Raw genomic sequence first — 26183 nt, forward strand, 5'->3', positions numbered from 1 at the left:
TCTTGTCACATTGACTCTGTACAGTATATCTCTGGTGTTTAACTTGATTTTTTGTGTTTGTCTATTGCAGCTGCCAAGCCTGAGGTAACCACTGGTGTGTTCACCACCACTGTGTTCACCGCCACCTCAGGCGTCCTCACCACAAGCACTGATGCAAATGTGCCAATCTTCTCCACTACCAGCACAGTCACCACCAAACCCACCATCATCACCAGCACTACCCCACCCCCCACACAGGTCGGTACAACTTAGATGTCTTTTAAAGAACAAGGATGTGGTTGTTCAAAATTAGAGCTCAGTGTACTTTTTGTTCAGTGTTCTAGTCAGTATCTGTCTTCCCATCATTTGACAGAATTTTCCTGCTTGTGTCACACAAAAATTTAGCAATATCCTTCATCTTTGATGGACAAAAACTGGCACGTAACGACATGGAAAGAGTTGTTATTGAATTAAGCAACTCTTACCTTACCAGTACCTTAGCTTACCTTACCTTAGTTTACCAGTAAAATGTGTCACTCAAAATTGTGCATTTCAGAGGGTTAGATATGTCAGTGATGGATGTTACAAATTCTCAACTGTCAGATTTAACATTGAAAGATGCAACAAATATGAGATCTTTTCCTTGTGGTATTTCAGTAAGTGCATTGTTATTCAGGTGTTGAGTTTTGTTTTTGCCCTTTATTTTGCTTATATTTCCCATGCCTGTTCCTCCAGGTGTGCTTGACTGTGAACGGTGTCAGCTATTTGGAGCAGAGCATGATCCCAGACATCTCCAATGAGTGCCAGACATGGTAGGGGAATCTATATCAGAACATCTATCTGTTAAATCTAACATTTTGTTATTTATAGCTTGTAAAGCTGAGATTGTACGCCTTGAAATATCCAAATGTGTGTGTGTGTGTGTGTGTGTGTGTACATGTCTGTATGTTTAGCAGAACTATTTTCATCCTCAGTTATCAGCAATGTTGTTCTCTTTCATGAAGGTAAAATGGCATAATTTTCAAGAAGTATCCATATTTTTTACCATTTTTATCCATGTTTTTCATCTTTCAATTCACAAAAGTGCATTTTCCCTCCCACCACAGCTACTGTATCTCCCACAACATCCAGTGTGCGTACAACCCAGACTGCGCCACCACCACCCAGGCCACGTCTACCGGAACACCTCCCATCTTCACCCTGCCTCCGGGTGAGATCACCACAGGGTTCCAGACACCGACCGCAACAACCGGCACCCTGCCCATCTTCACCCTCCCACCGGGTGAAACCACCACCGGATCCACCGGAACCACTCTTCCGCCAATCCAGACCACCGGAGTCCAGACTCAGACCACCGGAGTCCAGACTCAGACCGTGCCACCAATTGTCACCTCCAGCACCACCGGGACAGTCCCCCTCTTCACTCTGCCCCCTGGAGAGACCACCATCGGTGTGGAAACCCTCCCGCCCATCGTGACCACCGGATCTACCACCGGTACCACTGTGCCGACCTTCAGCACCGTGGGAGTGACCACTGAGAAGCCCACTCAGCCTGTTACCATCATCAACGGTGACACTCAGACCACCACACTGCCCATTGGCGAGCTGCCACCACAGGCCTGTAGGGTAAGTATCATCTTATGCTTCACACGTTAAAGACTTTGGAAAAATTGGAGCATTACCGAGTTTGCCCATAATAATACAGTACTCTTGTGCTAGTTGGGCAGTCTTGGCTGTATTAACTATAAGAATAAAAAAAGGGCAGCATTTATTTATGAAAATTATCTAATAATAATACTAATATATCATACTACAATTAAAAAATTTGCAAGACAGCAGAATAGTCGACACTTTTTTGTCAGAAAGTTGAATTCTTTCTCCATTGCAATTTGTGCCAACACAGACAAACTTTCATACCCCTCCATATCAGTTGGAGACATAATATGCTGATCTAAGCATATTTTTGTCCACAGGAGCCAACTGACCACTGGACCCAGTGGTACAGTGTGTCCACTCCCACTGCCCTGACCGGCGGCGACTTCGAGACCATCGACAGCATCCGTCAGCTCTACAGCTTCTGTCCCAAGACCATGCTGACCGCCGTGGAGTGCCGCACCATCGGCTACAACCAGGCCGCCCACGAGACCGGCCAGGTCGTGACCTGCGACACCCAGAACGGTCTGATCTGTCTCAACGCTGATCAGCCAATGGGCAAGGATTGCTACAACTACGAGATCCGCTTCTTCTGCGAGTGCGGCCCAGGTAAGTTCTCGTTTAGCACATGGCTTAAAGTGCTGTCACCATTGCTCTGTAGGTTTTAATCTGGAGAAGCAGGTAAAAGCTATGATGGCTCTACATGAGGTATTCAAGATCATTGGAAGACACATCAGCAGGAAAAGTTAGTCTGAATATTTCTAAACCCATCTTTTAAAAGATCTAATCTTCTAATCTTTTAAAAGATCTAATGACAATGACGGGCTGAAAATATGTTTTGACAGCATACATGTAGAATCCTTCAGATAGTATTAATGAATCTAAGCCCTTTACAATTAGCCTTCCTGAAAAAACAGTAACTGCCACAAGAAGAAATATTATGACACTGTCCTTGGTGCTGAAATGTGACTCAAGTGAATGTATCAGCATTTTTCATCTCTTTTCTAACCAATAGTTGGACCAAAAGAGGTCTTTTCCAAGTTATATGGTTACATTGAAGGCACTTCTGCAGGAAAGTGCAGAATATTTATGATAAAAGACCCACTCTTCAATTGAAATAGAAATTGTTTCGTAGACATGCTTCATTTAAACATATTTTTCTCCACTCGTTTCCAACAGAAGTCACCACCCTGCCTGGCATCGTGACTGGCACACAGTTCACCACCCAGTCCATCACCACCCTCCCAGTCGTCACCGTGACGACCAAACCTCCCTCCGTCACTACCGTGTCCAGCAGTGTCCCAACCGAACCCTTCATGCCTGGAGTGGATACTGTCACTCCACAAATCACCACCACTATTCCTCCTGAGGTAAGGATTAGCAGCCCATTACTCTTTACAACCTAGTTTGTCATTGGTCAGATTCCCTCTAAGTGAACAAGCTTGATGTTCCTGTTTTGGGGAGAGGCATCAATATTGCTGCTTCAGTCTTATCCAATGGCATGTAAACTGTAACCTTACCAAGAGTGGCCTATTGGTCTTGTTGAATAGTAACTTTGTGTATATTGAGACTTCCGTAGTGTATTCTGAAAGTAGGGTAAGATTAAGAATGTGAATTTAGACATTACATAACAGATGTCAGTAATAATATTACAGCATGCAATTGACAATGCATTTTAGAATGTCTTACATCAATTCCTTAACTAGCATCTGCAGCATGTTTCATTTTGAAATCTTATGTTGAAATCCTGATGTTTAAACTGGTTCTAGTCTACATTTTTACAGAATATAGTCAATACCATAATGAGTAATGTTGCTGTTTTTGCCCAGTGTGTGAGGCATGGGTGGACAGACTGGATGAACGGGGACTCCCCATCTACCGGTGAGGGTGATGATGAGACCATCAATTCCCTGCGTGCATACTATCCTGTAAGTCATGTTACATTTACTACCTGCAGTCACATTCATACATGTACCAGGGCTCCAAATACTTCTCTCTGCATACCTGCACTGGTGCAGGTAACATTGAAAATTACTTGCACTAGACAAATATTACCTGTTCGGACATCATTGCAATTATTTCTTTTACTCCTCATAGGTGGTAACAGTCAAACAATGCAGCAAATAAAAATCAATACACACCTACATTTGCAATGTATATTTGAAACATTATACATGTAAGTAACTACATGGACCAGTGCAGGTTAGGTAACAGGTAGACATCAGAAATACATGTATCTGCACAGTCCAAATTTTACCTGCACTAAGATGCATACAAAAGTATGCACCCACTATTTCAAACCTACTTCACATTTCTTGATAACATGTTGATGTGAGTTCTGATTAAAAGACTTAAAGATATATCTTGAACCTTCTCCTTGCCAACTGGACAGTTACAACCTACTTGCCTGATTTGATGCATAAAGTATAATTATTCTGTTATCTCTCACAGTTCTGTGAGGCTCCCATGGCCATTGAGTGCCGCCAGGTCGGCACCAACATCATCTACACCTCCAGCCAGCCTGAGGTCGTGTGTGACCACAACGTGGGTCTGAACTGCATGAACAACCTCAACGGTGGCATGTGCCCAGACTATGAAGTCAGGTTCTACTGTGACTGCAGCAACCGTAAGTATTATCATTGACAATAAATTTTTAATCCAATTTCTTCCAGTAATGTTTATGGGTTAGCTTAGATTATGATTAAGGGTCAATTACCCACCCCAAGATGTACATTGAACTGATTGACATCATTTGAACAGAATGCGTGTTCCATTTGTGGTCACCGGAGGCCATTTATTGGTAGATGCTGATTGGTCGCTGTGTTTATGGGATTTAAACACCATGGTAAGGTTATGCTATGGCATCATAGCTAATATGAATTGGGGACTTCTGATTGGTTAACGTCATCTGGATATATAATAATGTGGACTAATCAACATTAGTGACAGATCTAACCTTTCTGTAACTATGGCAATTACAGACTGTGACCAGCCAATGAATGTTGCCGACAATGGCGCAATCAGGGACAACATGATCACAGCTTCTTCCGAGCGCCCTGATAGGCCAGCTGACGACGGTCGCCTTGACCACCCAACCAGCTCCTGGGTTCCGACCGTTCAGGACGCCAACCAGTGGATCCAAGTGGACTTGGGCGAGAAGGTCAGATGATTCTTTCAACATTCATCTTAAGGTTCCGTTCTTTGATATCATCATATTTTCCTGCATACTTTTCTTGTAGCCCTTGAGATTGAGGGTGTCTGCCAGCTTCAAAACCGTGAAAGAAACGCCAGTCCGAGAAGCTTACAAGCTTTTTTTGATATTCTACAGGTTGAGTTGACAGGCATCATCACCCAGGGACAGGAGGTTGCTGTTCAGCCTGGCTTCCCAGAGATGCCAGCCTGGGTCACCTCCTATGTTGTCCTGTACAGCACTGATGGTGTCAACTTCTTTGCTGTGCCTGACCTCCATGGTAACCCACAGGTTGGTAACACCATTTTTATTATTCATCTACTTCATATTCACCACAAAACAAGGCTCATAAGTAGCCTGGGTGCCATCCCCAGTAGGCACCTCTATAACCAGTTATAGAGCTGGCGAATATACTACTGGGGATGGCACCCAGGCTAGCTCATAAGAGCCACTCATTGACAAATGTTTTGGGTTACTGTACTAGACAGTGAGTACAGATGTTTGTTGGCCTTAGACTTGAAAAGTTTGGGAAACAATCACGTGGTAGCCTGTTCCATAGTGATGTTGTTCTAGGAAAAAAGCTTTCAGCGTGGAACTTCCTCCTAAGAGGTGGTGTATGGAGGAAGAGAGGGTGGTTTGCTTAACTGGAAGACTTTATTGGCAAAACATGTAAAAGATGTAACAGTTGCTATCAATAAATTGACCTGTTCATGACATAAACTACATATTATAAATTGCCTTTTCTAACTTGATTTTTTTTTCTTCATGCAGCAATTCCAGGGCAACTATGACAGTGACTCTCATGTGCAGCACATTTTCGCTGAACCCATCGAGGCTCAGTACATCCGTGTGCAGCCTCTGACCTGGGCCAACTTCCTCAGCTTCAGGTTTGAACTGCTGGGATGCAGGCCTTTCGGTATGTGGCATGTATTTAACATTGCTGTACTAACATAGCCCTTCAAAATGCTTGCTCAGTTTTAGTCTGATATCATGTGAAAAGTTTAAGCTCCACAAGTCAATACAGAAAGTCTTGAAAGTTACATTTGCCTGTAATGTGACCAATAAGGACATATTAAAAGACTGGAAAGTGTTTCTAACTCTAAGTTGGACCAGTGAACTTTTTCAAAGCAAGGATCAAACACATCTTAAATGTGAGAAGCTATGATTATGAAACATGTGTGTGTGCTAAATATAATGACCAAAAGTAATTATGAAATGAATAGCAGCAAAGCTGTAGGTTTCTTGGTTCTTCTACACATTCCTTCTACTAATAATTTACTACAAACTTACTTGTTTTAGGTGGAAATAAACAATAATAATAAAAAAACAATCATGGTACTTGCTGTATCAAGATGAGATGTGAGCGTAGTATCAAAGGTGATGACTATTCTTTGTTTCTTCTCCTTCCACAGGTAACATCCCAGATGGAGAGACCCAGACCACCACCCCATCTCCCACCCCGATGGAGATCTGTCCCTATGGCACACAGTTCTGGACACCCTTCATGTCTGCCCACCACCCAGACACCGCCCAGACTGGCGTACAGGAGACAGAGACATACGACCTGCTCAGCCAGGCCTACAACCTGTGTGGAAAGGACATGGTGGACAAGATCATCTGTAGAGAGGTGAGCAGAACAACGCTGTCCCTAGCTTTAATAAGAATAAAGAGAGTCTTTTTTACTCATTCAAGCAAGTGTTTTCTTCAGCCGACATTTTGGTGACTGTTTGTCACCTTCCTCCGTATCTACAACACGGTCCCAAATGTACAGCAAATTCTTGGTATTTATCAAAATATCTATGAAAATCTATGACCTAAGATATTATTGACTAAACTTTATTTAAGCAGCATTGTAATTTCAGGCAATTGCAAAAACACCACAGAACATACATGTATGTCAATAGTAATAAATTATATGAAACTCTATAACTGTGTTAAGATTTTTACACTAATATTCTTATGTTGTATTTTTTTTCCTCAGTCTGCCACCCACATGCAGGCTCAGACAGGAGGCATGGTGACCTGTGACCTGGAGAACGGCCTGGTCTGCAACAACGCCATGCAGCCCGACCACGACTGCGTGGACTATGAGGTCTCCTTCCACTGCAACTGCGGCGGTACCGGCGTGACCACCATCAACACCCCCATCACCACCCTGGCCACCGCCACCACCAAGCCCACCACCCAAGTCTTCACCACCCAGCAGGCCAACAACCCGCTGTGCGTGGACGGTTGGACGCCGTGGATCAGCACTAACGAGCCCGCGCCCGCTGACGACTTCATGGGCGGAGAGACCGAGAGCCTGGCCCTGATCGCCAGCAACCCTGACTACGCCGCCCTCCTCTGCGGCGGTGACATGAACATGATCGCTGACATCCAGTGCCGTGAGGTATGCTGAAACTTTGTACAATCATCGTCCCACGTTTTTACTACTAAATTAAATACTACTATTTCATACATAAACCTTTTGTCCTTTAGAAATGACTATCTTAAATGTAGACACCTTTTTAGAAGGCTAGGTTTTCAACTCCAAAAGAAACATTTAAAAGTTCTGTTTAGTTACATTTTACAGGATCCTCCTCAAAATATGAGCTGAAAAATACATTTTTAGAAGGCTAGGATGTCAACTGTAAAACAAATATTTGAAATAGTATTTAGTTACATTTAACAGGATCTTCCTCAAAATATGAGCTGAAATAGACAATGTATGAAAAGATAGACACATCTTTTTAAAAGGCAAGGGTTTCAACTGCAAAACAAACATTTGAAATTCTATAGTTAGCTACATTTTGCAGGATCTCCCTCAAAATATGAGTTGAAATGTCAGAATGTGTGTAAATCCGTCTTGTTGTCCACCTCCAGGTTGCCTCTCAGGCAGACTGGCAGAGTACCGGAGCCCTCGACCTGCAGTGTGACACCACCAACGGCTTCTACTGCTCCAACTCTCTCAACTACCCTGTCGGCTGTGAGGACTTCGAGATCAGTGTGCTCTGTCAATGTAAGCCATCATTTTAACTTCTGCTGCACAATTTTACAGTAAAATCAATGCCTTTAAACCATTGATTTTATTGTTGTGAAGAAATACTGCAAAATACTTGCAAAGAGTGATCTAACATAGCTTAAAAAAGGATAGATTTGTTTGCTGTCTCAAATTGATTAATGAGAAAAGGACAACTGAACTGTTTCTGAGCATCACTCTTCTTTGTTATGTAAGCAAGACTGTTTACTTACAATTCAACTTTATTGCTCAACAACTGGTACAATGTATGGCAGAGAATAAACAACAAGGGTACATGTAGATACATACTAAAATACAATGAGTTAAGCCAAAAAGTGAAGAACCATCTAGCATGTATTTAAATCTACAAATTTCTATTTTTCTAGGTGGTGAGGCTCCAACAGGTGTTATCACAGAGACCACAAAGCCACTGACCACCCAGGCACTGACCCCCACCCCCACACCAACCGAGGTCATCAGCCACGAGACCACCAATCTGCCTCAGACAACTGGTGTGGCTGGTAGTACGACAATCACTAGCGACACCACCAGTAAGTATCAAATTATATACCCAATCGTTCTTTGTCAGTTAGCCACAGTATGATAGTTTCTCCCAAGTATACATCTAGTTGTAAAACAACCTGTGCCATTTTGACTTTTAATTCACTTAGAGTGAAAAGTCTATGTTGGTACGCAACATATAAAATACAACACAGTGTATTCCAAATCACCCAATGTACCAGCTCGACCATGGAGGGAAATCCGACCAGCAGGACTGAGAGTGATGCGGCATACACCATGTTGTATTTATCTAATAGTATGTCATACCCACCTGAGAAACCCATTTAAATGTCCTTAGACAAAAAATTGTAACAACGTCAATTCCAACGTCGAACAAATCCGGTATTTGAATGTTTGAAAGCAGCCCAAACTCAATATCAAAAGTTGGTAATAAAAGTACAAGTTGATCATTTCTTCCACTGATCACAACTCTGCTCCTTTCCCAGCTGGCTCTACCACCCTCCCAGTGTACAACGATGACTGCCCAGAGGGCACCATCTACTGGACACCATTCTACAACTCCGATACACCCACCACTGGTACCGATGGTGGAGACCACGAGACCTACCAGAGCATCGTGCAGGCTTACGGAGATGAGCTGAGGATCTGTGACGAAGCTATGATTGACAAAGTCCTGTGTCGTCATGTAAGTTGTGATAGGGTCTACCTTTATCTCCATCTTTAACAGCATCTAGTTTCATATTTCAGCATCTCTGGCAGTCTTCTAGGGGAAGTCTACAGTTTCAGGGGCCTGTACTTTCTACCAAATAAAGGCAACTTCCCACCACGACAGCTTTTAAAAACGGACTGAAATAGGACTTGTATTCTGATTTATTCTATGTAAAATAGGTATTAAATGAAATGAAATATGTAGCCCAGATATTTTTACAGTAACTGACCCTGAACGTTTGTCCTCACCCTCAGGCCGACTCCCACCTGCTGACCATCATGACCAATGACGAGCACGTGGAGTGTGACCTCCAGAACGGCCTGGTCTGCCTCAACTCCATGCAGTCCGACGGGATGTGCGAGAACTACGAGATCTCCTTCCGCTGTAACTGCGCGCCTGCCACAACCATCGCTACCGTCGGCACCACCACCACCCCCATCGCCACCACCGGCGTCATCGGCACGGTCAGCCCGCTGACCACTCTGTCCCACCTCACGTCCACACCGCAGACCACTCACGGCGTCATGACCGAGACTCCCGGGACTGAGACAACCACCCAGCAGGTCATCATTGACACCACCACCACTGCACCCACGTACACAGACATCATCACTGGTGAGACCACAACCAAGCCACTCATGACAACTGGCTCCATCACCGAGACCACTGCATCTACAACCATTGGTTTCGAGACAACCAAGCCACCCATGTCTACTGGTGTTGTGACCTCAGTGAGCACTACCAAGCCAACAATGTCTACCGGCATTGAAACTACAGCTCAGACCCCCACCACCACCAGCCAGACACCGACTGTTGTTGTTGAGGAGACCACAACCAAGCCACTGATGACAACTGGCTCCATCACCGAGACCACTGCGTCTACAACCATTGGTATCGAGACAACCAAGCCACCCATGTCTACTGGTGTTGTGACCTCAGTGAGCACTACCAAGCCAACAATGTCTACCGGCATTGAAACCACTGCTTCAACAACAACAACCACACTTAAGCCCACCACTGTCCAGACTACAACTAAGCCGGAGAACCCAGCTTGTAAGTGGACACATTCCAGAGACAATGATGAAAATTTTATCTTTTTGATATTTTGTCTGACCCTCACCTCTTCCCTCACGACCTCAGTGAAAAGCTGCCCAATGGCCAATTTGAGCTTCTCATGAATAAAGATTGGTTCAAACAAACAAACAAACAAACAAAAAATCTATTGATAATATCCTGTTCCCTTTATAAATACTGGGGACATTGTGGTACATTGTACGTGTGGTTATATCTATTTTTTGGGTTGATGTAAATGAGAACTACATTGTAATTACAATTTGTTACCACAGACTGTGTGGATGGCTGGACTCCATTCATGAACAGCTACAGTCCCGACAACATCGGTGACATTGAGACCTACAGCAACCTCAGGGAAATCTACGAGTTCTGTCCAGTCGAGATGATTGACGACATCGACTGCCGCGTCGCAGGTAAGCCAACCGTGGACTTCCCTACAATTAATACAGACATTCTTTGTTTTCGTGACATGCAGTTCACCTAATTTCATTTTTTTTTAAATTCTATTTCAACATGTAACAACAAGACATGGGGACGGCACACTCAAGTTTTTTCAACTTTTTCTTATGCTACCACCAACACATAGGACAATACATGTACATTACTCATTTTCACCTTAGTGCAGTGAGGAAAGACGTGTTAAGTGCCTTTTCAAAGGGCACAAGATATGTAGCATGGCAGGGTTCAAACCCAGGACCTCTTGGTTATGAGACAAGCAGTCAAATCAGATAATTACAGTTACATTCCACATATTATAACAATTTGTGCCAAAACAGTTTGGCATTTTCCATGTCAAATCAAACTGTTTTGTCTGATTTCGTTTCATTTTAATTTTGTACAGGCTTTAACATGGACTACGCTCTTGTGGGACAGAATGGCGTTATGTGTAACGAGAACATCGGTTTCATCTGTGACTCCTCTCAGCAGGACGGCACATGTATGGACTATGAGATCAGGGTGCACTGCAGATGCTCTGGTAAGATCGCATCATCCATCTACATGTACTTTAGGCTTGCTTACCAGTACTGTGTACCTGTTCTGTAAATTCTGATTAGGTACAGGTCCGAAATACTGAATCACTAAGTACCAATACTGATACATACTGATATCAACAGGTCTGGTACCAAAACTTTTGTACCGGCACCTGTACCTGATGTTATGTTTAGCCCTAATCTACAGTATGTACATCATACTCACAAAGGAAGCAAACATTTTGTCAGATGTGCACTGTGGGATGTTCAAAAGCAAAATTGTATTCCACATAACGTTGTCTTCATTTTCAATAATTTGTCATAATTCATCAGTCATGTTTACATTTTTCAATTGTTAAGAGAAATTTTTGAAAACTTACGTAATAAAGTATTAGAAGTTTTCTTGTTCAAATGATATACTTAAACCTAGTCCTATTTCCAACTCACTTACTTGATTTTTGCTTCTTGCCCTTACAGAGGAGCCAACGACAACAACAACCCCTGGTACCGTCATTGTCAGTACCACTGGTCAGATCACCCTTACTGGTGTGGTAAGTACCACTGTGACTACCACACTTCCTGATGTAATGATTTGTCACCAGTAGTTACCACCATGAACACGGTACTTTTATATGTTTAGTACGGTTTTCCTGGTCTCATCTGTACCGCAAACTTTATCATTACAAACAAAAATTGTTTTTATTGTCTTTAGTAATGAGTTGTAACATTATTTGTCTATATCTCAGGTTACTGAGCCTCAGACTGAGCCTACAACCATCCAGGTGGACACCACCACCAAGCCTGAGGAGACCACCACAACTAAGCCAGTTGAGGAGACAACTCCTCAGGTAGGTACAATGTTATCTTGGAAGAATCGTTTGCACTTTGTTAAACTCTAGATGATCTTGAAATTGCTCATAGTCCTTTCAATGTTCAGAATTAAAACTTCTTTTTTCGTGACTGGATATTGACTCAACAAAGAGCTATAGAGTGTACACCAAGCAATATGTTTAGTAAGATAAGAAATCTAAAAGATATAACAACAGAAGCCAAATGTATCACACCTGGGATAAACCATTATGATGAATCTTTTTCTCAATTTAATTTTTTTGGTAAAATGAAACTCACAGAATTATCACTCAAAATAGCTTACACATATACATTTGTACATGTACTAATCCACTGGACATACACAAGGAGGAAGGACATCAACAATAATAATGATAAAAATATTGAATCAACACAATGACTACAGATGGATAGCTTGGTGAAGAAATGAATTTCTGAGTCTATTTTCTCCTACAGACCACCACTGTGAGCACCCTGGCTCCTGCCTACTGTCCACCTGGCTCCTCCGCATGGACACCCTTCATGTCTGCCGACAGCCCCATCGACGGAAACGACATTGAGACGATCGACGCCCTGCGTGAGAAGTACTCCTTCTGCGAGGACTACATGATCACCAACATCGTCTGCCGTCGTGAGGGAGACCACATCACAGCTGACATGGTACTGATCAACAACATCAAACCTCTATACAATTATAACAAACTCACCAGGTTTTGCATTTAATGTTTCATGACTCATTATGCAATTTTTTATTGAGTCTGTTTTATGATTCTAATTGACGCTGGATTGTGTATAAAAATCTTGCTTCAAGAAAAGACTTGCACTTGATGCAAGCACGTTTAACCCAAAGTTTTGGGGAAAAAAGACCTTAAACTTGGATAGAAAAAAAATTGTGTATTTATCGTTACTATTGTTTTTCGTTTATTGAGGACTGGGGCCTGGTGATCATGAACCATGAAAACATGTTAGCCATTGCCAATTTCTTGGCAGATGGACATTACCGGAATAAAGAAAGAAAAACTTCTGCCTGTCTCTATATCAAAATATAAATATTCAATGTTAAATGACGTGTGTGTTGTTTTTTTTTCAGACCAGCCAGAATGTGCTGTGCCACCCCCAGATGGGTCTGACTTGCTATTCTGCTGACAACAACGGCCAGAACTGTTACAACTTTGAGGTGTCCTTCTTCTGTGACTGCAACTGTAAGTATCCTGCTACCTCTGTCAACTTCAAGGCTTTCTGTCAATGGAATTTTTCACCTAATGATAACATTGTTTTGTGGGTATTGATACACAAATACTTGGTCATTGTGAGGCATTCAATGCATGAGATCCATTCAACAATAAAATTTTTGTACATCCAACAAGTGAAAATTGCTTTATCTTCATTTTGGGTAATTGTGGAATATGTTAGAGGGGTATATGAAGTAGATTCACTGTGCTCATTTAAGATTTTTCACAATGATGGGAATTATATTCTAACTGTGTTGGTTTCGGAACATTACAGTGCTCACAACAACAACACCACGGCCGGTGACTGCTACACAGGTGCTTACCACCACCAAGCCTATCACTGCTACCCAGGCTACTACAACAACCAAGCCTATCATGACCACCCAGGCTACAACCACCCAGGCCACTACAGCTACCACCAAGCCAACCACCATCCAGACCGTGTCTTATCCTGAGACTGAGACAACCACCAGTGTTGTTGGTACAACCACCATCGCTGGCACCACCAAGCCAACAACCCTCCAGACAGGCACTGTCCCTGGTACTGAGACACCATTCACTACCATTGGCGGTACCACCAAGCCAACCACCATCCAGACAGGTACTGTCCCTGGTACTGAGGGTACAACAACTACCATCGGTACCGTGACTGGCTCTGAGACAACCACCATTGCTGGTACCACCAAGCCTACCACCATCCAGACAGGCACTGTCCCTGGTACTGAGACACCATTCACTACCATTGGCGGTACCACCAAGCCAACCACCATCCAGACAGGTACTGTCCCTGGTACTGAGGGTACAACCACCACCATCGGTACCGTGACTGGCTCTGAGACAACCACCCATGCTGTCGAGCCAACCACCTCTATCGGCACCATCTCCGTTCCTACCTCTCAGACCACCACCATTGCTGGTACCACCAAGCCAACCACCATCCCAACAGGAACTGTCCCTGGTACTGAGGGTACAACAACCACCATTGGTTCAGTGACGACTAAGCCTACAACGCAGGTAAACTTTTAGTCCTGATTTTTTTTTCCTGTGTCCTTGGTTTAGTTCATTCCTGAAAAAACTAGCGTTGGTAGAAATTATCTTTTTTTTACGTTTAATTTTTTTAAGCTAAAATCATGCAACAAATAAAGTTTAGCAATGCATCAGGACTGTCTCAAGGACCTGTTCAAACAATTTCACCGGATTTACTGATTGCAGAAGAAGAAATTGCTTCAGAATCTGAAAAGTGTTAAATGACATTTCAGACATCAAAGGATTTGAAATTCAGATGTCAGATAGAACATGGTCGATCAAAGAAAAGCTTGGGCCACTGGTCGAATGGGTCGGGAAACCTGAAACAATATTTTTTCTAGGCCTTAGCCCCAAATTGAGAACACTGCATGCCTCTAAATATACTGTATATTTTTCCCTAGACGATGCAGACAGCTCCACAGATCGCCTGCATCCAGCACGGTTGGTCTGACTGGATGAACGTGGACCGTCCCAACAACGGTAACAACGCTGGTGACATCGAGTCCATCGATGAGCTGAGGAAGTACTACACCTTCTGTGCCAACCCAACCTCCATCAAGTGTAGGGAGGTGGGCACCAACACACAGTACGAGTAAGTATCAGTCTCTGTTGCTTCAATGCTCTATTTCACATTCCTTCAACATTATAGTACATTATAGCTTTCACAATCTAATTTTCATTAATGATAGATGTGATTGCAGGGAAAAGATTGCGGGGAAAAGAAAGTCTTCATACATGCATCTATTAAGAAAACAATTATACAACTTACTTCATTCAGATATTGATTCGAGAAGCGATTAATCATAATGACCAAATGTTATGATTATCAGAATTTTCACTAATAGTATCCAGTCTTTGATTATACTGCTGTGGGAGTGCCTGCAACTACAATTCTGGGAATTTTTGAAGACCATATTTTTCATGAAAATTACTATCAGTCAGAGAAAGGCCAATCTTTCCATTCAAGCTATTGCCACTCTATTTTCAGTACACACTTCTATCAATTCTGCTGTCCTATACAAACTTAGATATTATACACTATAATTTAAGGTGCTTTGACCAAGCCATTAACATGGTGTTTGTTTTTCCTCCAGTGCCACTGGTGATGGTGGTAATGTCTGTAACCTGGTGACTGGCTTCCAGTGCACCAACGACTTCCAGTGGGATGCCATGTGCTCTGACTACGAAGTCAGCGTCTACTGTGACTGCCAGCGTAAGTCAACTCACTTTACCTTATTACATTTCAATAGATTGTGAAGACTAAAGTTTATCTTCAACACTGATATGAATTGGGACTTTTTTTTTCAAATTTTCAGCTGATTCTGTCACCCTTGTTCACGGAATGAACCCATCTACTCTTGGAATGTGGCGTCAGAAACATGTGACCATACTACGGCATAGTAGCGGGTCATACATGCCAGATAACTTTTGTCGCCCTACCCCTACTACAAAAATATAGAGTCACATTTAAATAGATGCACTGCATCATCATTTTTCATTAGAACTTAGCCTATACACTTAGTATTTTACAGTTGGAACTATTAATCACAAAATACACATACTATAGGTTATTCAAAACTTCCTAGAGACTTATCATTGATGTTATATTTTCTACAGCGGTAACCACTATCCAGACCCTGTCTACCTCACAGACCTTCACCACAGGTAAGCCACATTGAAAAATAACATATTTTCCAGTGAAAACACTTAGAAATATCTGGGGTCCTTTGATGTGATGAAATTGCAAGAAGCCTTTTCATCTACAGTATATAAACTTGATGTCTTGAACACTGGATTTCTTCAAAGAAACAACTAAAGATATAATGACTGTCATTGTGACTAAGATCTGTCTAAACATTCCATTAGAAAATCAAACTAAGACTTGTGCTTTTTTTCCCTTAGCCTCTCAGCCACCTGTTGTCACAACAACTCAGACCCAGAAGCCCACAACACAGCAGCCCACAACTGGTAGGAATTTTTCTACTCCTTTTTCACAGGGCTAGGACAAAAAAGACGTAAATCAAAATATTTACCGATATCATCAAAAGTTGACATGTCATTGCTTCTTTTATCATTTAATGGATGTAATCTAATATATACTTTCCCTCAAAGAGGAAAAGCCCTTGGATACAGGAGTTTTTTACTCACCTAAGTGCTGGCGTTTTGGTGTCTATCAGACACCTTCCTCAGAGCTTAGGTGAGAAATTTTGGTTGTGTAAAAGAAAACTCCTGTATCCTATACTTTACCAACCTGATGAAACTATTTTCGGGAGGAAAAGCCCTTGTTCTGAATGTTCCTCTGCCCCCATCCCCTTCTCCAGTCCAACAGAACCCAGACCTGTGCGTGGATGGCTGGACTCCGTGGATGAGCTCTGACGAGCCCGGTAACCCCACCGACACCACAGAGGGAGATGAGGAGACCTTCCCCAGCCTGGTCGCTGCCGGGTACAACATCTGTGGTGGCAACCAGAACATGGTCACCTCCATTGAGTGTCGCGAGGTAAAACTTGTTTTCTACTAATAGTGTCATTTAGTGACATGTATATTTACATGACAGTATTACTCAAAAATGAAATCTAAGTTTCCAACCTCCTTGTTGAGTTTCACGACTTTCTCAAAGTGGTTGCCGCCAAACCGTGCAAGTCTTCGTGGCAAGAATCTTAGGTCTAAAGACCAGATAACGCAGTTCAAAATTAATGTAGAACCGCTAAATATCAAAATAGTGCACACTGTAACTTAGTGTAAGGTTTGTAATTTTTAATTTATATCTTTTTATCTTGAGACGAAGAGCCCACGAAGACGTCTTAATCGTTTTGAGTTTATTCATAATTGTAAGATGTACTTCATTTCAACTGGTGAAGGCTGCTAATATATTCATTCAATCTCTGATGAAAGAATGTTCAAAAACATGAAACTAACTTTGTTAAGCAGTGAATAATTAGAAACATTAAAAACATTATTTTAATTCCACGTATTTCTATTGCTGCAGATTGCTACTGGTGCTGACTGGCAGAGCTCAGGTGCCTTCGGCATGCGCTGTGACCTGTACAACTGGTTCTACTGCCGCAACGCATTCAACTACCCCGTGGGATGCGAGGACTACGAAATCAGGGTGTACTGTCAATGTAAGTACCGACATTGACAATTTTTTTAAACATGTTGTCACTTAATCATCATTCTGTTGTGTGCCGGTGAAGGTTAGACATTGCATCAATCAATAATTATTGTTCGTGTTTATAAACCTGCTGATTATGAAATCTCTCCAGTGTAACTGATGAAAAAGGTAGTGGATGCTACCTGAAATGTCTGACCATTTCCAAAATCATATCCAGTTGCTGAACTGTTTTTTGTTGCAATTTTATGTGGCTTAAAAACTGTATTTTGTTCCTGTAGTGGATGCTACTGACAGTTTTCAAAATCTATCCAGTTGCTAGAGTAACAATTTCTTTGTGTATTTTTTCCACTAAAAAGGGGAACTATTTGTAGCTTGAAATAAATATAATACATGTAATTTCACTAAAGCTTAATTATGGTCTTTTAGCTGTATTTATATTATTAATACTGAATTTGTTATCTAAATATCGACTTAATTGAATATGTTTGCCATCATCATGACTGGTTTGTTTTGTTTGATATTCATGTACTACAGGTAGCGGGACTACCACCATTTCTACCACCACTACCAAGCCCCTCATTGAAACAGAGAGCACCACCACTAAGCCTGTTGTCTCTACAACTATTGGTATTCAGACCACACCTCAGACCTCACCAGTTACAACAAGTATGTCACCACTCATCTGCTTGTCATTTGTTGCTTTTGAGTAGTATTTATAATCTAGGGAAGGTAAGACAACAACGTGAAATGCTTTAGATTTCAGCCTTTAAAACTACACCTCCATGCCTGTAAAAAGCTTTGTGTAATACTATGATTTTATAGTGTATACATACTGTGCATTTTGTAGTTTTACATCATGAATTAATGAAGCAGAACCAGCTGCACTGTCCTGATTCAGAAGTTCAAAACAGATATTTTTGACTTAGAAATTGAAGTTCTGGTACTCAATCCCAGTATGTTGAATTTCATGACATTGACATTCATTTAAGCTGTGCATTTTTTCAAGTTTTACTTCATGAAAATAAAGCATGCCATGTTGAAGTTCAATCACACTATGACATATTGTCATTAATACTTTTCTGTGACTCGTAGCTGCTGGAGTTTCCACCTTTGCTCCCGTCTGTACTGATGAGATGCACGGCTGGACTCCATGGATGAACTCCTTCTACCCCAACCCTGCCACCGGAGGCGACTTCGAGACCTTCGACAACCTGAGGGAGCAGTTTGCGTTCTGCGCCAATGAGGACATCATCAGCATCGAGTGAGTACTGCAGCAAAGAGTGAACTAACTGATTCAATCTATTCTCTCCAGTAGGGAAAACTGTACACTCATTAAACAAGAAATTCATTTTGTTTTCTCTTGAATGTGTTGCTAACATTGAATGTGAACTTTGTTTAGCGTTTTCATCTTTGTTTTGATTTTTCATTCAAGTTTTCATTCAAGTTCCTGCAAAGTTCAACGCTCCACTCCTTGGTATCACAAAACTGTTAATTTTCCTTGTCTAGGTGCCGTGACTCTGCCACTGGGCTGCCATTTGACCAGACCGGCCAGAATGGCGTGAAGTGTGACATCAACAGCGGTCTGCAGTGTCTGAACACTCAGCAGTTCCCCATCCCAGCCTGCGCTGACTACGAGATCAGGGTCTACTGTCTCTGCAGGGGTAGGGCACCGCAGATACTACCATTACATCAGTATAATAAGCCAGAAAATCTAAACATTCATCATGGTCAGCAAATGTTAAAAAGAGCATAACATGTGCCAAAAACAAAATATCAGCATTCTTTAAATTTAAGAGGACAGTAGAGTTGCATGTACTTGAAATGGGCACGACATTTGTTCTCAAATGTAGTACATGTATAACGTTGTATATAATATATTTCTCTAATTTGCCTGTCTCTACAAGGTTTATAAAAGCATTCACTAGCAACTTAACCTTGTTACAACAAAACAAAGTGACATAGTTGCCAACAATGTAATACTGAGTTTGTTATAAACTTGCTCATCCTTCTTATTGTAATGATTTCCAGAGGAGACAACTGTTGTCACTCCTATCATCCTGACCACCACCACTGCCCAGGTGACCACAACCAAGCCAGTTACCACCAAGCCGGTCACTGAGACCAGCCACTTTACTACATCTCAGACAACTACGACCATTGGTGTTGTGGACACAACAACCAAGCCAGTCACTGAGACCAGCCAGTTCACTACATCTCAGACAAGCACAACCATCAGTGTTGTGGACACAACAACCAAGCCTGTCACCACCAAGCCAGTCACTGAGACCAGCCAGTTCACCACTTCTCAGACCACTACAACCATTGGTGTTGAGGAGACTAGCCAGCACTCACCACGTAAGCCGGTGACACAGACCAGTGAGTTCACCACCCAGGGAACCACCACAACCATTGGTGTGGTTGAGACCACAACTAAGCCAGTCACTGCCACCGGCGTGGTCACCGAACCCACTCCAGGCACCACCACTCAGGTGGTTGTCACTGAGCCAACCACGCTGAAGCCTACCACCGCCACGGCTACTACCACCGTGCCAGAGAACCCAACCACCACCAAGCCCATCACAACTGCCGAAACAACCGTTGTCACTGGTACAACCACCATCGCAGGTGAAGTGGTCACAACCACCCTGCCCATTGGTGAAGTGACCACTGGTACAACCACCCAGCAGTTCACCACCACCACCAAGCCAGGCTCCACCACCAAGCCAGTCATAACCACCCAGGTTGTCACCGAGCCAATCACTGGCACCACCATGACCACCAGTTCCCAGGTCTTCACTACACAGTCTGTGCCTGAGGAGACCACCACACTGGAGGCCACCACCACAAAGCCCATCACCCAGGTAAACTTTTAACTTCTTCGTGAATTCCATTCTTAAGTGCAAAGGGGATTTAAAGAAGTTTTTATGTATGCAACAGCAACAGAGTACGAAGCCAGTTGATTAAATGAAAAGGCATTGATGTTGAAAACAAGCATCAGATACTATCGTTACTCCTCCCCGTCATGCGACTGCAAGTCAGAGTCAATACTTATGAAGATGCACCAAGTATAACGATTCTTTTTATATTTCCACAGACCTTTGCCACAATCACCACCCCAGCACCCACCTTCGCTCCTCAGTGTCTGCAGGATGGCTACACACCGTGGTTCAACCTGGACAAGCCAAACGAGGTCAGTAACTGCTTTTTTAAATAAATTTCTGCACCCGTTTCCTTTATGGTTTGCTTCCTTGTTCACAAGACATGATTGTTTCTTTGTTATCGAATGCTACTCTAGTTATATCCGTAAATAATTTCATAAGGTTTCAGACTTCAGAGTGATTTAATTCACATTTATTCACCATTTTGTTTAACACGAGCCACTGTTTCGATGACCGTCTATGTGATCACATATATCTATTGAGTATTAGGCAAGAAGCACATACATATATAAATTTGGTTGTCGTATTTCAGTCTCCGGATGACATTGGTGACATCGAGACCCTGGACCAGATCCGCGAGCAGTTCATCTTCTGCGATGACGACATGATCACCAAGGTGGAGTGTCAGATGACCATGGGTAACGGCCAGGGCATCTCGTCCCAGAACACCGGCCAGCTGGTCACCTGTGACATCACCAACGGCCTGACCTGTCTCAACGCTGCCAACCAGCCAACCGGCTGCTACGACTACGAGATCCGCTTCTACTGTCTGTGCAGCGGTAAGAAAATGCTTCTTCTGTCATTCTGTCATCTTCTCTTTTTTATTCATCTTTTTATTCATCTATTTTTATTTGCACTTGTATAAAAACAGAATACAGAAAATAAATTACCAATACGTCTTTAAAAGAACAGAATACATATCATAGATAAATAAATAACTTAAACAATGGAAATTTGTCAAGGGTGGAAAAAAGCCATCAGGATTATTCGAGTTCCCCCCCATTCTGTCATAATATATTATTATTGAAATTTCACGTTCTGTCATAATCATTTTCATGTTTATCGGATATTTGAGTTTCTTGTACACAACAACATGATTTTTTAATGCCAAAGTTTTGCTACATTTCTTGGGCTTGCAATGACTGAGAATACTTCACAGACTTTTGTTTTAAAACTCATAATCAACACTTTTTTTTACATGTTAGGCACCACTCCACTTGTTGAGACCACAACTGCCCAAACCACCGCAAGTCAGACCACGATTGGCCAGACCACCACCGGTCAGACCACACCCAAGCCAGTCTCTACCACCACCATTGGTGAGGTGACATCCGTCGAGACAACACCACTCACCACCGCCGTGACCCTGCCACCTCTCTGTCTGGAGAACGTGGCCTACTGGACACCCTACATGAACATGGACCGTCCCAACACCAACAACAACGGAGGTGACATCGAAACTCTGGAGGCACTGCGCCAGTAGTAAGTTATCTGTCATACATATCCGGGCTTTGATTATACTGCTGTCACTCCTGTGAATTTGGCTCTGTTTAAGTGGCACAAAGATATGAAATAGTGTCAAATTTCCCTCAAATTCATTTCAATTTGTACGATATAAAAGTAGACATAACCAAAATCTGGTCCTGAACAAATTCGGGGGAAGGTCTTGAATGTGTGACATTGGCTATACTTAACGTATTTCCCGCTATCTTTTGCCCCACAGCTACAGCATCTGTCCTACAGAGATGATCGATGATGTGGAGTGCCTGGAGGCTGCCACCATGTCTGCTCCTAACCAGGGCAGTGCCGTCATGTGCAGCCCCACTCTGGGTCTCATCTGTCTCAACTCCATGGTGCCCAACAGTGACTGCGAGGACTATGTGGTCAGGTTCCACTGTGCCTGTGGACCAGGTTAGAATCAAATTACAGTTATTATGTCTAGTCTTTCATAACACAAACACCAATTTAGTGGGCTATACCACTATAGCTATAGTGTTTACATTGCAGTTGGAAAGACTTGAAAAATGGTACTTACTGCTTTTTTATCAGTTCAGCACTCTGGAAATAATATAATATATTTGAGCTGAACACACTCCACTGGACTAGCAACCTGCTGTAGTGGCCTGTTGGGTGTAGAAACAGAGATGGGAACTGCCTCAGTGCACGATGTTACAGACACACGACTTGTGACACTTGTAACTCTCGTTCAATAAAAGACAAAGATTCTTAAAGCTCCAGCAAAATGGTGTTAGCTTGCTATACCCAGAAATCTGTATTAATATATACTTTCCTTACCTTGGTTTAGATTTCTTGCATTTATTTATCACCTTTTATGTTTGTACATACACAGAGACTACCACAGCAACACAGACCACAGCCCAGACCACCACCAAGCCAGAAGGTACAACCACCACCATCAAGCCTGGCACTCTCACCCCAACTCTTGAGACCACCACTCTCCACCCTGTGACCACCACCTTCGGTGAGGTCACACCAACAGAAGAGGTCGTCACCTTCACAACCACCACCTCTGGGGAGCCGTCTACCACCATCGCTGTCACCAGTCCGACTACAACCAAGCCAACCCCTGGTGTGGTGACTGAGCAGACAACCACAACTGGTTTTGTTACTCAGACCAGCGTTGTGACTGAGAAGCCCACACCCACTACCACAACTGGTACAACCACCACCCAGACTAAGCCACCAACCACTCCTGTCCAGACCACTACTCCAAACAACGAGCCATGCAGGGTATGTTTTTGCTTCCATTTCCTTGGTAAAATACGAACAAGGTACATTGTAAACTGTCTTTATGTAAAATGCAACTTCTCTGTCAACATACTTCATAACTAGTTTATATTTCAACTGACAGTGTGTCAACATAGAAATATTGTGCAAAATTTAGATTTTTTGTGATCTGCTTTGAAAATCACATATTCTATATCTTGACATAATATCTTTTTTCAGGAGCCTATGGGTCTGGAGAATGGCCTGATCAAGCCAGACCAGATCACTGCCTCCTCTCATCTGGATGACCAGCACAGGCCTGAGGATGTTGTTCTGAACAACCCAACTGGTGCCTGGAGGCCAGTCACCAACGACCAGACTCAGTATCTCCAGGTATGGACAACTAAAATTGCAACTGTAGGGTTGTGTGGCGTAACCATAGAGTGTTTGACACAGGTTCAAATCCTGCCATGTCATGCAGGAGGAATAGTGTGAATTCGTACACTAATGAACATCCTAACCAGCCAAGCAAACCAAACCAATTTTCATAAACCAAATTGACTGGATATTCAGTTCTGATCTCAGAACACAGCATAAGTTATATGACTCTGCACCTCTTATTTCATCTGAATTTCAAGCTTTTATTCAGAAAATGTTTGCAATAAGACTTATTTATCATATTTATTCTCAAACTTTCAGGTTGATCTTGGAGAGCTGACCCATGTGACAGGCTTCATCACCCAGGGTGAGCCTGAAACCACCAACTACGTCACCACCTACTACATCACCTTCAGCACTGATGGTGTCAACTTTGTGCCATACACTGATGATGGCAAGGTTGTGGTAAGTACAATTCAAACTTATGTCTATTAGAAGTGTGAAAATTCTTATACAACCATGCACAGAACACTGATCTTGTGCTATTGGTCTGCTTTGACAACTTACATGTATGAGAAGACATGCTTGACATACAATGTAGCACTATTTAAGTCAAGAACTTAAAGACAAATATAGAAAAATATTATGTCATAAGAATAACATTCTTGATACAACTGTACAAAGAATGTATATCAGTCTGGTCTACAAGATATGTTTAGTAACAATTGTTGAAGTTTATCTTCTTTATTTTCTAGACTTTCCCTGCCAACACCGACAGCACCACCCCAGTCACCAACCTGCTGGACCTGAGCCGACCAATCACAGCTCAGTACATCCAGATCCACCCAGTGACCTGGAACGACAACATCGCCCTGCAGGCTGAGATCCTCGGCTGTGGAGGTGAGAACCGCTCTCTCTCTCGGACTCTGAAATTAAAATGCAGACTTTTTTCCCTTCTATTCTGGCCATAATAATGTCATCCAACAGTTACAGCTGTTCGCATGATTGAGTAACTTCTGTCTTATTCTACAGTGACTCCAACAACTACAGTTTCCAGCACAGAGACCACTCCTGGTACCACTGTCATCAGCACCACCCTCAGCACACCTGTGGCTACCACCCTGGGTACCACTATCCAGACCACCCAGATGCCATCCACTATTCTGGTCACTGAGCCAACTGGTACAACCACCACTGGTGTCGTCACTGAGCCAACTGGTACCACCACCATTGGAGTTGGTGAGACCACCAAGCCAACCACCTTGGCCACGGTCACACAGACCCAGCCTGAGACCACCACTCAGACTGGCACCACCAAGCCAACTCCAACACAGACCATCCAGGTCACAGACACAACCGGTACAACCGTTACAGGTGTTGTCACTGTCACTGAGCCAACTGGTCAGACCACCACTGGTGTCGTCACCCAGACTCAAGTGGTGACCGTCACCTCCTCCCAGCCTGTGACCTTCACTGATGTTGTCACACAGACGACCAAGCCTGAGGTCATCACCACCACCCTGGCCACCACCAAGCCAACTCAGACCCAGACCATGGTCACCGACACAACATCTGGTATCACCACCACTGGCACAGTTACTGCACCAGTCCAGACAACCACTATTGGCACAACCCCTACCACCAAGCCACAGACCACTCTGGTTACTGGCACAACTGAGGGCACCACCACCACTGGTTTTGTCACCGGTACTGCCACCACCAAGCCAACACCAGTGACCACCCTTATCACTGGCACAACCGGCACTACCACCACTGGTGTTGTCATCGACACCACAACTATCAAGCCAACTGAGCCACAGACCACTCTTGTCACAGGCACCACTCTTGGCACCACCACCACCACTGCCAAGCCCACTACTCCTGTGCAGACCACAACTGCAGCTCACAATGAGCCTTGCACAGAGCCTTTGGGCATGGAGGGCGGGCAGATCAAGCCAGACCAGATCACTGCCTCCTCTCAGCTGGATGACCAGCACAGTCCTGATGAGGGAACCCTCAATGGCCCAAGTGCCTGGAAGCCTGATGACACTGATGTCAACCCGTCTATCACGGTAAGGCTTGCTTTTGGGCTTACCACAGAATAAACCTTTTGGAATTATTGAAATTTTGAGTTGATTTGATGCTAAGCTCAACAGTAAACCTACAATGTATCTGTCCTTCCATCCAGGTTGACCTGCTTGAGCCAACCCACGTGACTGGCTTCATCACCCAGGGCAAGCCTGAGACCAATGAGTTTGTCACCACCTACACTGTCTACTACAGCAACGATGGTGTCAACTTTGTGCCATACACTGATGAGTTCAACAAGCCTGTGGTACGTTGACATACATGTAGAGGCTAATGTGTTGTATCTTTTTACCATACATTTTATTTATTTTATTCACGTTTATTTTCCGAGGATGAGGCAAAAAGTTATAAAACTTATCTCAGCCCTCTCCTCACACATAAACGGAAACAATAAAACAAAGTAATAATAATAATAAGAAGAAGAAATGACAAGGGTACATAATGAGCTGGTGTATAAAATGAATCAACTAAATCAAACAAAACGTCCTGTCTGCAAAATAAAGTTGAAAACCACATCGAATATTTTACAGTGGTTGACAAACGACAATGAGGGGTTACCCCTGAGAATGGTTGAACATAAAGTGTTGTCGGTGACGTTGTTTGTGTCAAATGGCAGAATGTTAGTTAGAGATAATAACATGTCAATACGTTCGTCAGTGTACAGTGGGCAGTGTAGGAAGTAGTGTACAGCTGTTTCGTTGGAATGACCACATTTGCACGCAGGACTGGGCAC

The 26183-nt window shown here is 43.1% G+C and overlaps 1 protein-coding gene across 3 annotated transcripts in view; it reads left to right on the forward strand.

Annotated features, from left to right (window-relative positions):
* LOC109469583 (mucin-5AC-like) overlaps nucleotides 1–26183 on the forward strand; it is a 58418-nt gene that overhangs the window by 27473 nt on the left and 4762 nt on the right. Inside the window, exons 31-74 of one of the 3 annotated variants that reach the window (XM_019768118.1) lie at nucleotides 71–237; nucleotides 715–791; nucleotides 1086–1605; nucleotides 1953–2241; nucleotides 2812–3002; nucleotides 3462–3560; nucleotides 4084–4258; nucleotides 4614–4792; nucleotides 4961–5113; nucleotides 5594–5738; nucleotides 6235–6449; nucleotides 6804–7211; nucleotides 7685–7820; nucleotides 8207–8371; nucleotides 8828–9027; nucleotides 9306–10104; nucleotides 10398–10538; nucleotides 10967–11101; nucleotides 11574–11647; nucleotides 11843–11944; nucleotides 12402–12605; nucleotides 13036–13147; nucleotides 13452–13658; nucleotides 13977–14191; nucleotides 14605–14795; nucleotides 15298–15416; nucleotides 15821–15868; nucleotides 16106–16171; nucleotides 16525–16703; nucleotides 17193–17328; nucleotides 17853–17984; nucleotides 18411–18579; nucleotides 18825–18979; nucleotides 19347–20179; nucleotides 20413–20508; nucleotides 20790–21036; nucleotides 21463–21739; nucleotides 21981–22168; nucleotides 22608–23008; nucleotides 23225–23377; nucleotides 23684–23827; nucleotides 24118–24262; nucleotides 24395–25434; nucleotides 25551–25697. In XM_019768118.1, coding sequence (XP_019623677.1) covers nucleotides 71–237; nucleotides 715–791; nucleotides 1086–1605; nucleotides 1953–2241; nucleotides 2812–3002; nucleotides 3462–3560; nucleotides 4084–4258; nucleotides 4614–4792; nucleotides 4961–5113; nucleotides 5594–5738; nucleotides 6235–6449; nucleotides 6804–7211; nucleotides 7685–7820; nucleotides 8207–8371; nucleotides 8828–9027; nucleotides 9306–10104; nucleotides 10398–10538; nucleotides 10967–11101; nucleotides 11574–11647; nucleotides 11843–11944; nucleotides 12402–12605; nucleotides 13036–13147; nucleotides 13452–13658; nucleotides 13977–14191; nucleotides 14605–14795; nucleotides 15298–15416; nucleotides 15821–15868; nucleotides 16106–16171; nucleotides 16525–16703; nucleotides 17193–17328; nucleotides 17853–17984; nucleotides 18411–18579; nucleotides 18825–18979; nucleotides 19347–20179; nucleotides 20413–20508; nucleotides 20790–21036; nucleotides 21463–21739; nucleotides 21981–22168; nucleotides 22608–23008; nucleotides 23225–23377; nucleotides 23684–23827; nucleotides 24118–24262; nucleotides 24395–25434; nucleotides 25551–25697 — 9974 coding nt within the window. Of the gene's footprint in view, nucleotides 1–70; nucleotides 238–714; nucleotides 792–1085; nucleotides 1606–1952; nucleotides 2242–2811; nucleotides 3003–3461; nucleotides 3561–4083; nucleotides 4259–4613; nucleotides 4793–4960; nucleotides 5114–5593; nucleotides 5739–6234; nucleotides 6450–6803; nucleotides 7212–7684; nucleotides 7821–8206; nucleotides 8372–8827; nucleotides 9028–9305; nucleotides 10105–10397; nucleotides 10539–10966; nucleotides 11102–11573; nucleotides 11648–11842; nucleotides 11945–12401; nucleotides 12606–13035; nucleotides 13148–13451; nucleotides 14192–14604; nucleotides 14796–15297; nucleotides 15417–15820; nucleotides 15869–16105; nucleotides 16172–16524; nucleotides 16704–17192; nucleotides 17329–17852; nucleotides 17985–18410; nucleotides 18580–18824; nucleotides 18980–19346; nucleotides 20180–20412; nucleotides 20509–20789; nucleotides 21037–21462; nucleotides 21740–21980; nucleotides 22169–22607; nucleotides 23009–23224; nucleotides 23378–23683; nucleotides 23828–24117; nucleotides 24263–24394; nucleotides 25435–25550; nucleotides 25698–26183 lie in introns of all 3 variants that reach the window. The other 2 variants (XM_019768117.1, XM_019768119.1) reach the window with 2 other exon arrangements.

Source organism: Branchiostoma belcheri, unplaced genomic scaffold (assembly GCF_001625305.1).
Source record: "Branchiostoma belcheri isolate BF01 breed outbred unplaced genomic scaffold, Haploidv18h27 scaffold209, whole genome shotgun sequence".
NCBI classification, from domain to species: Eukaryota; Metazoa; Chordata; class Leptocardii; order Amphioxiformes; family Branchiostomatidae; genus Branchiostoma; species Branchiostoma belcheri.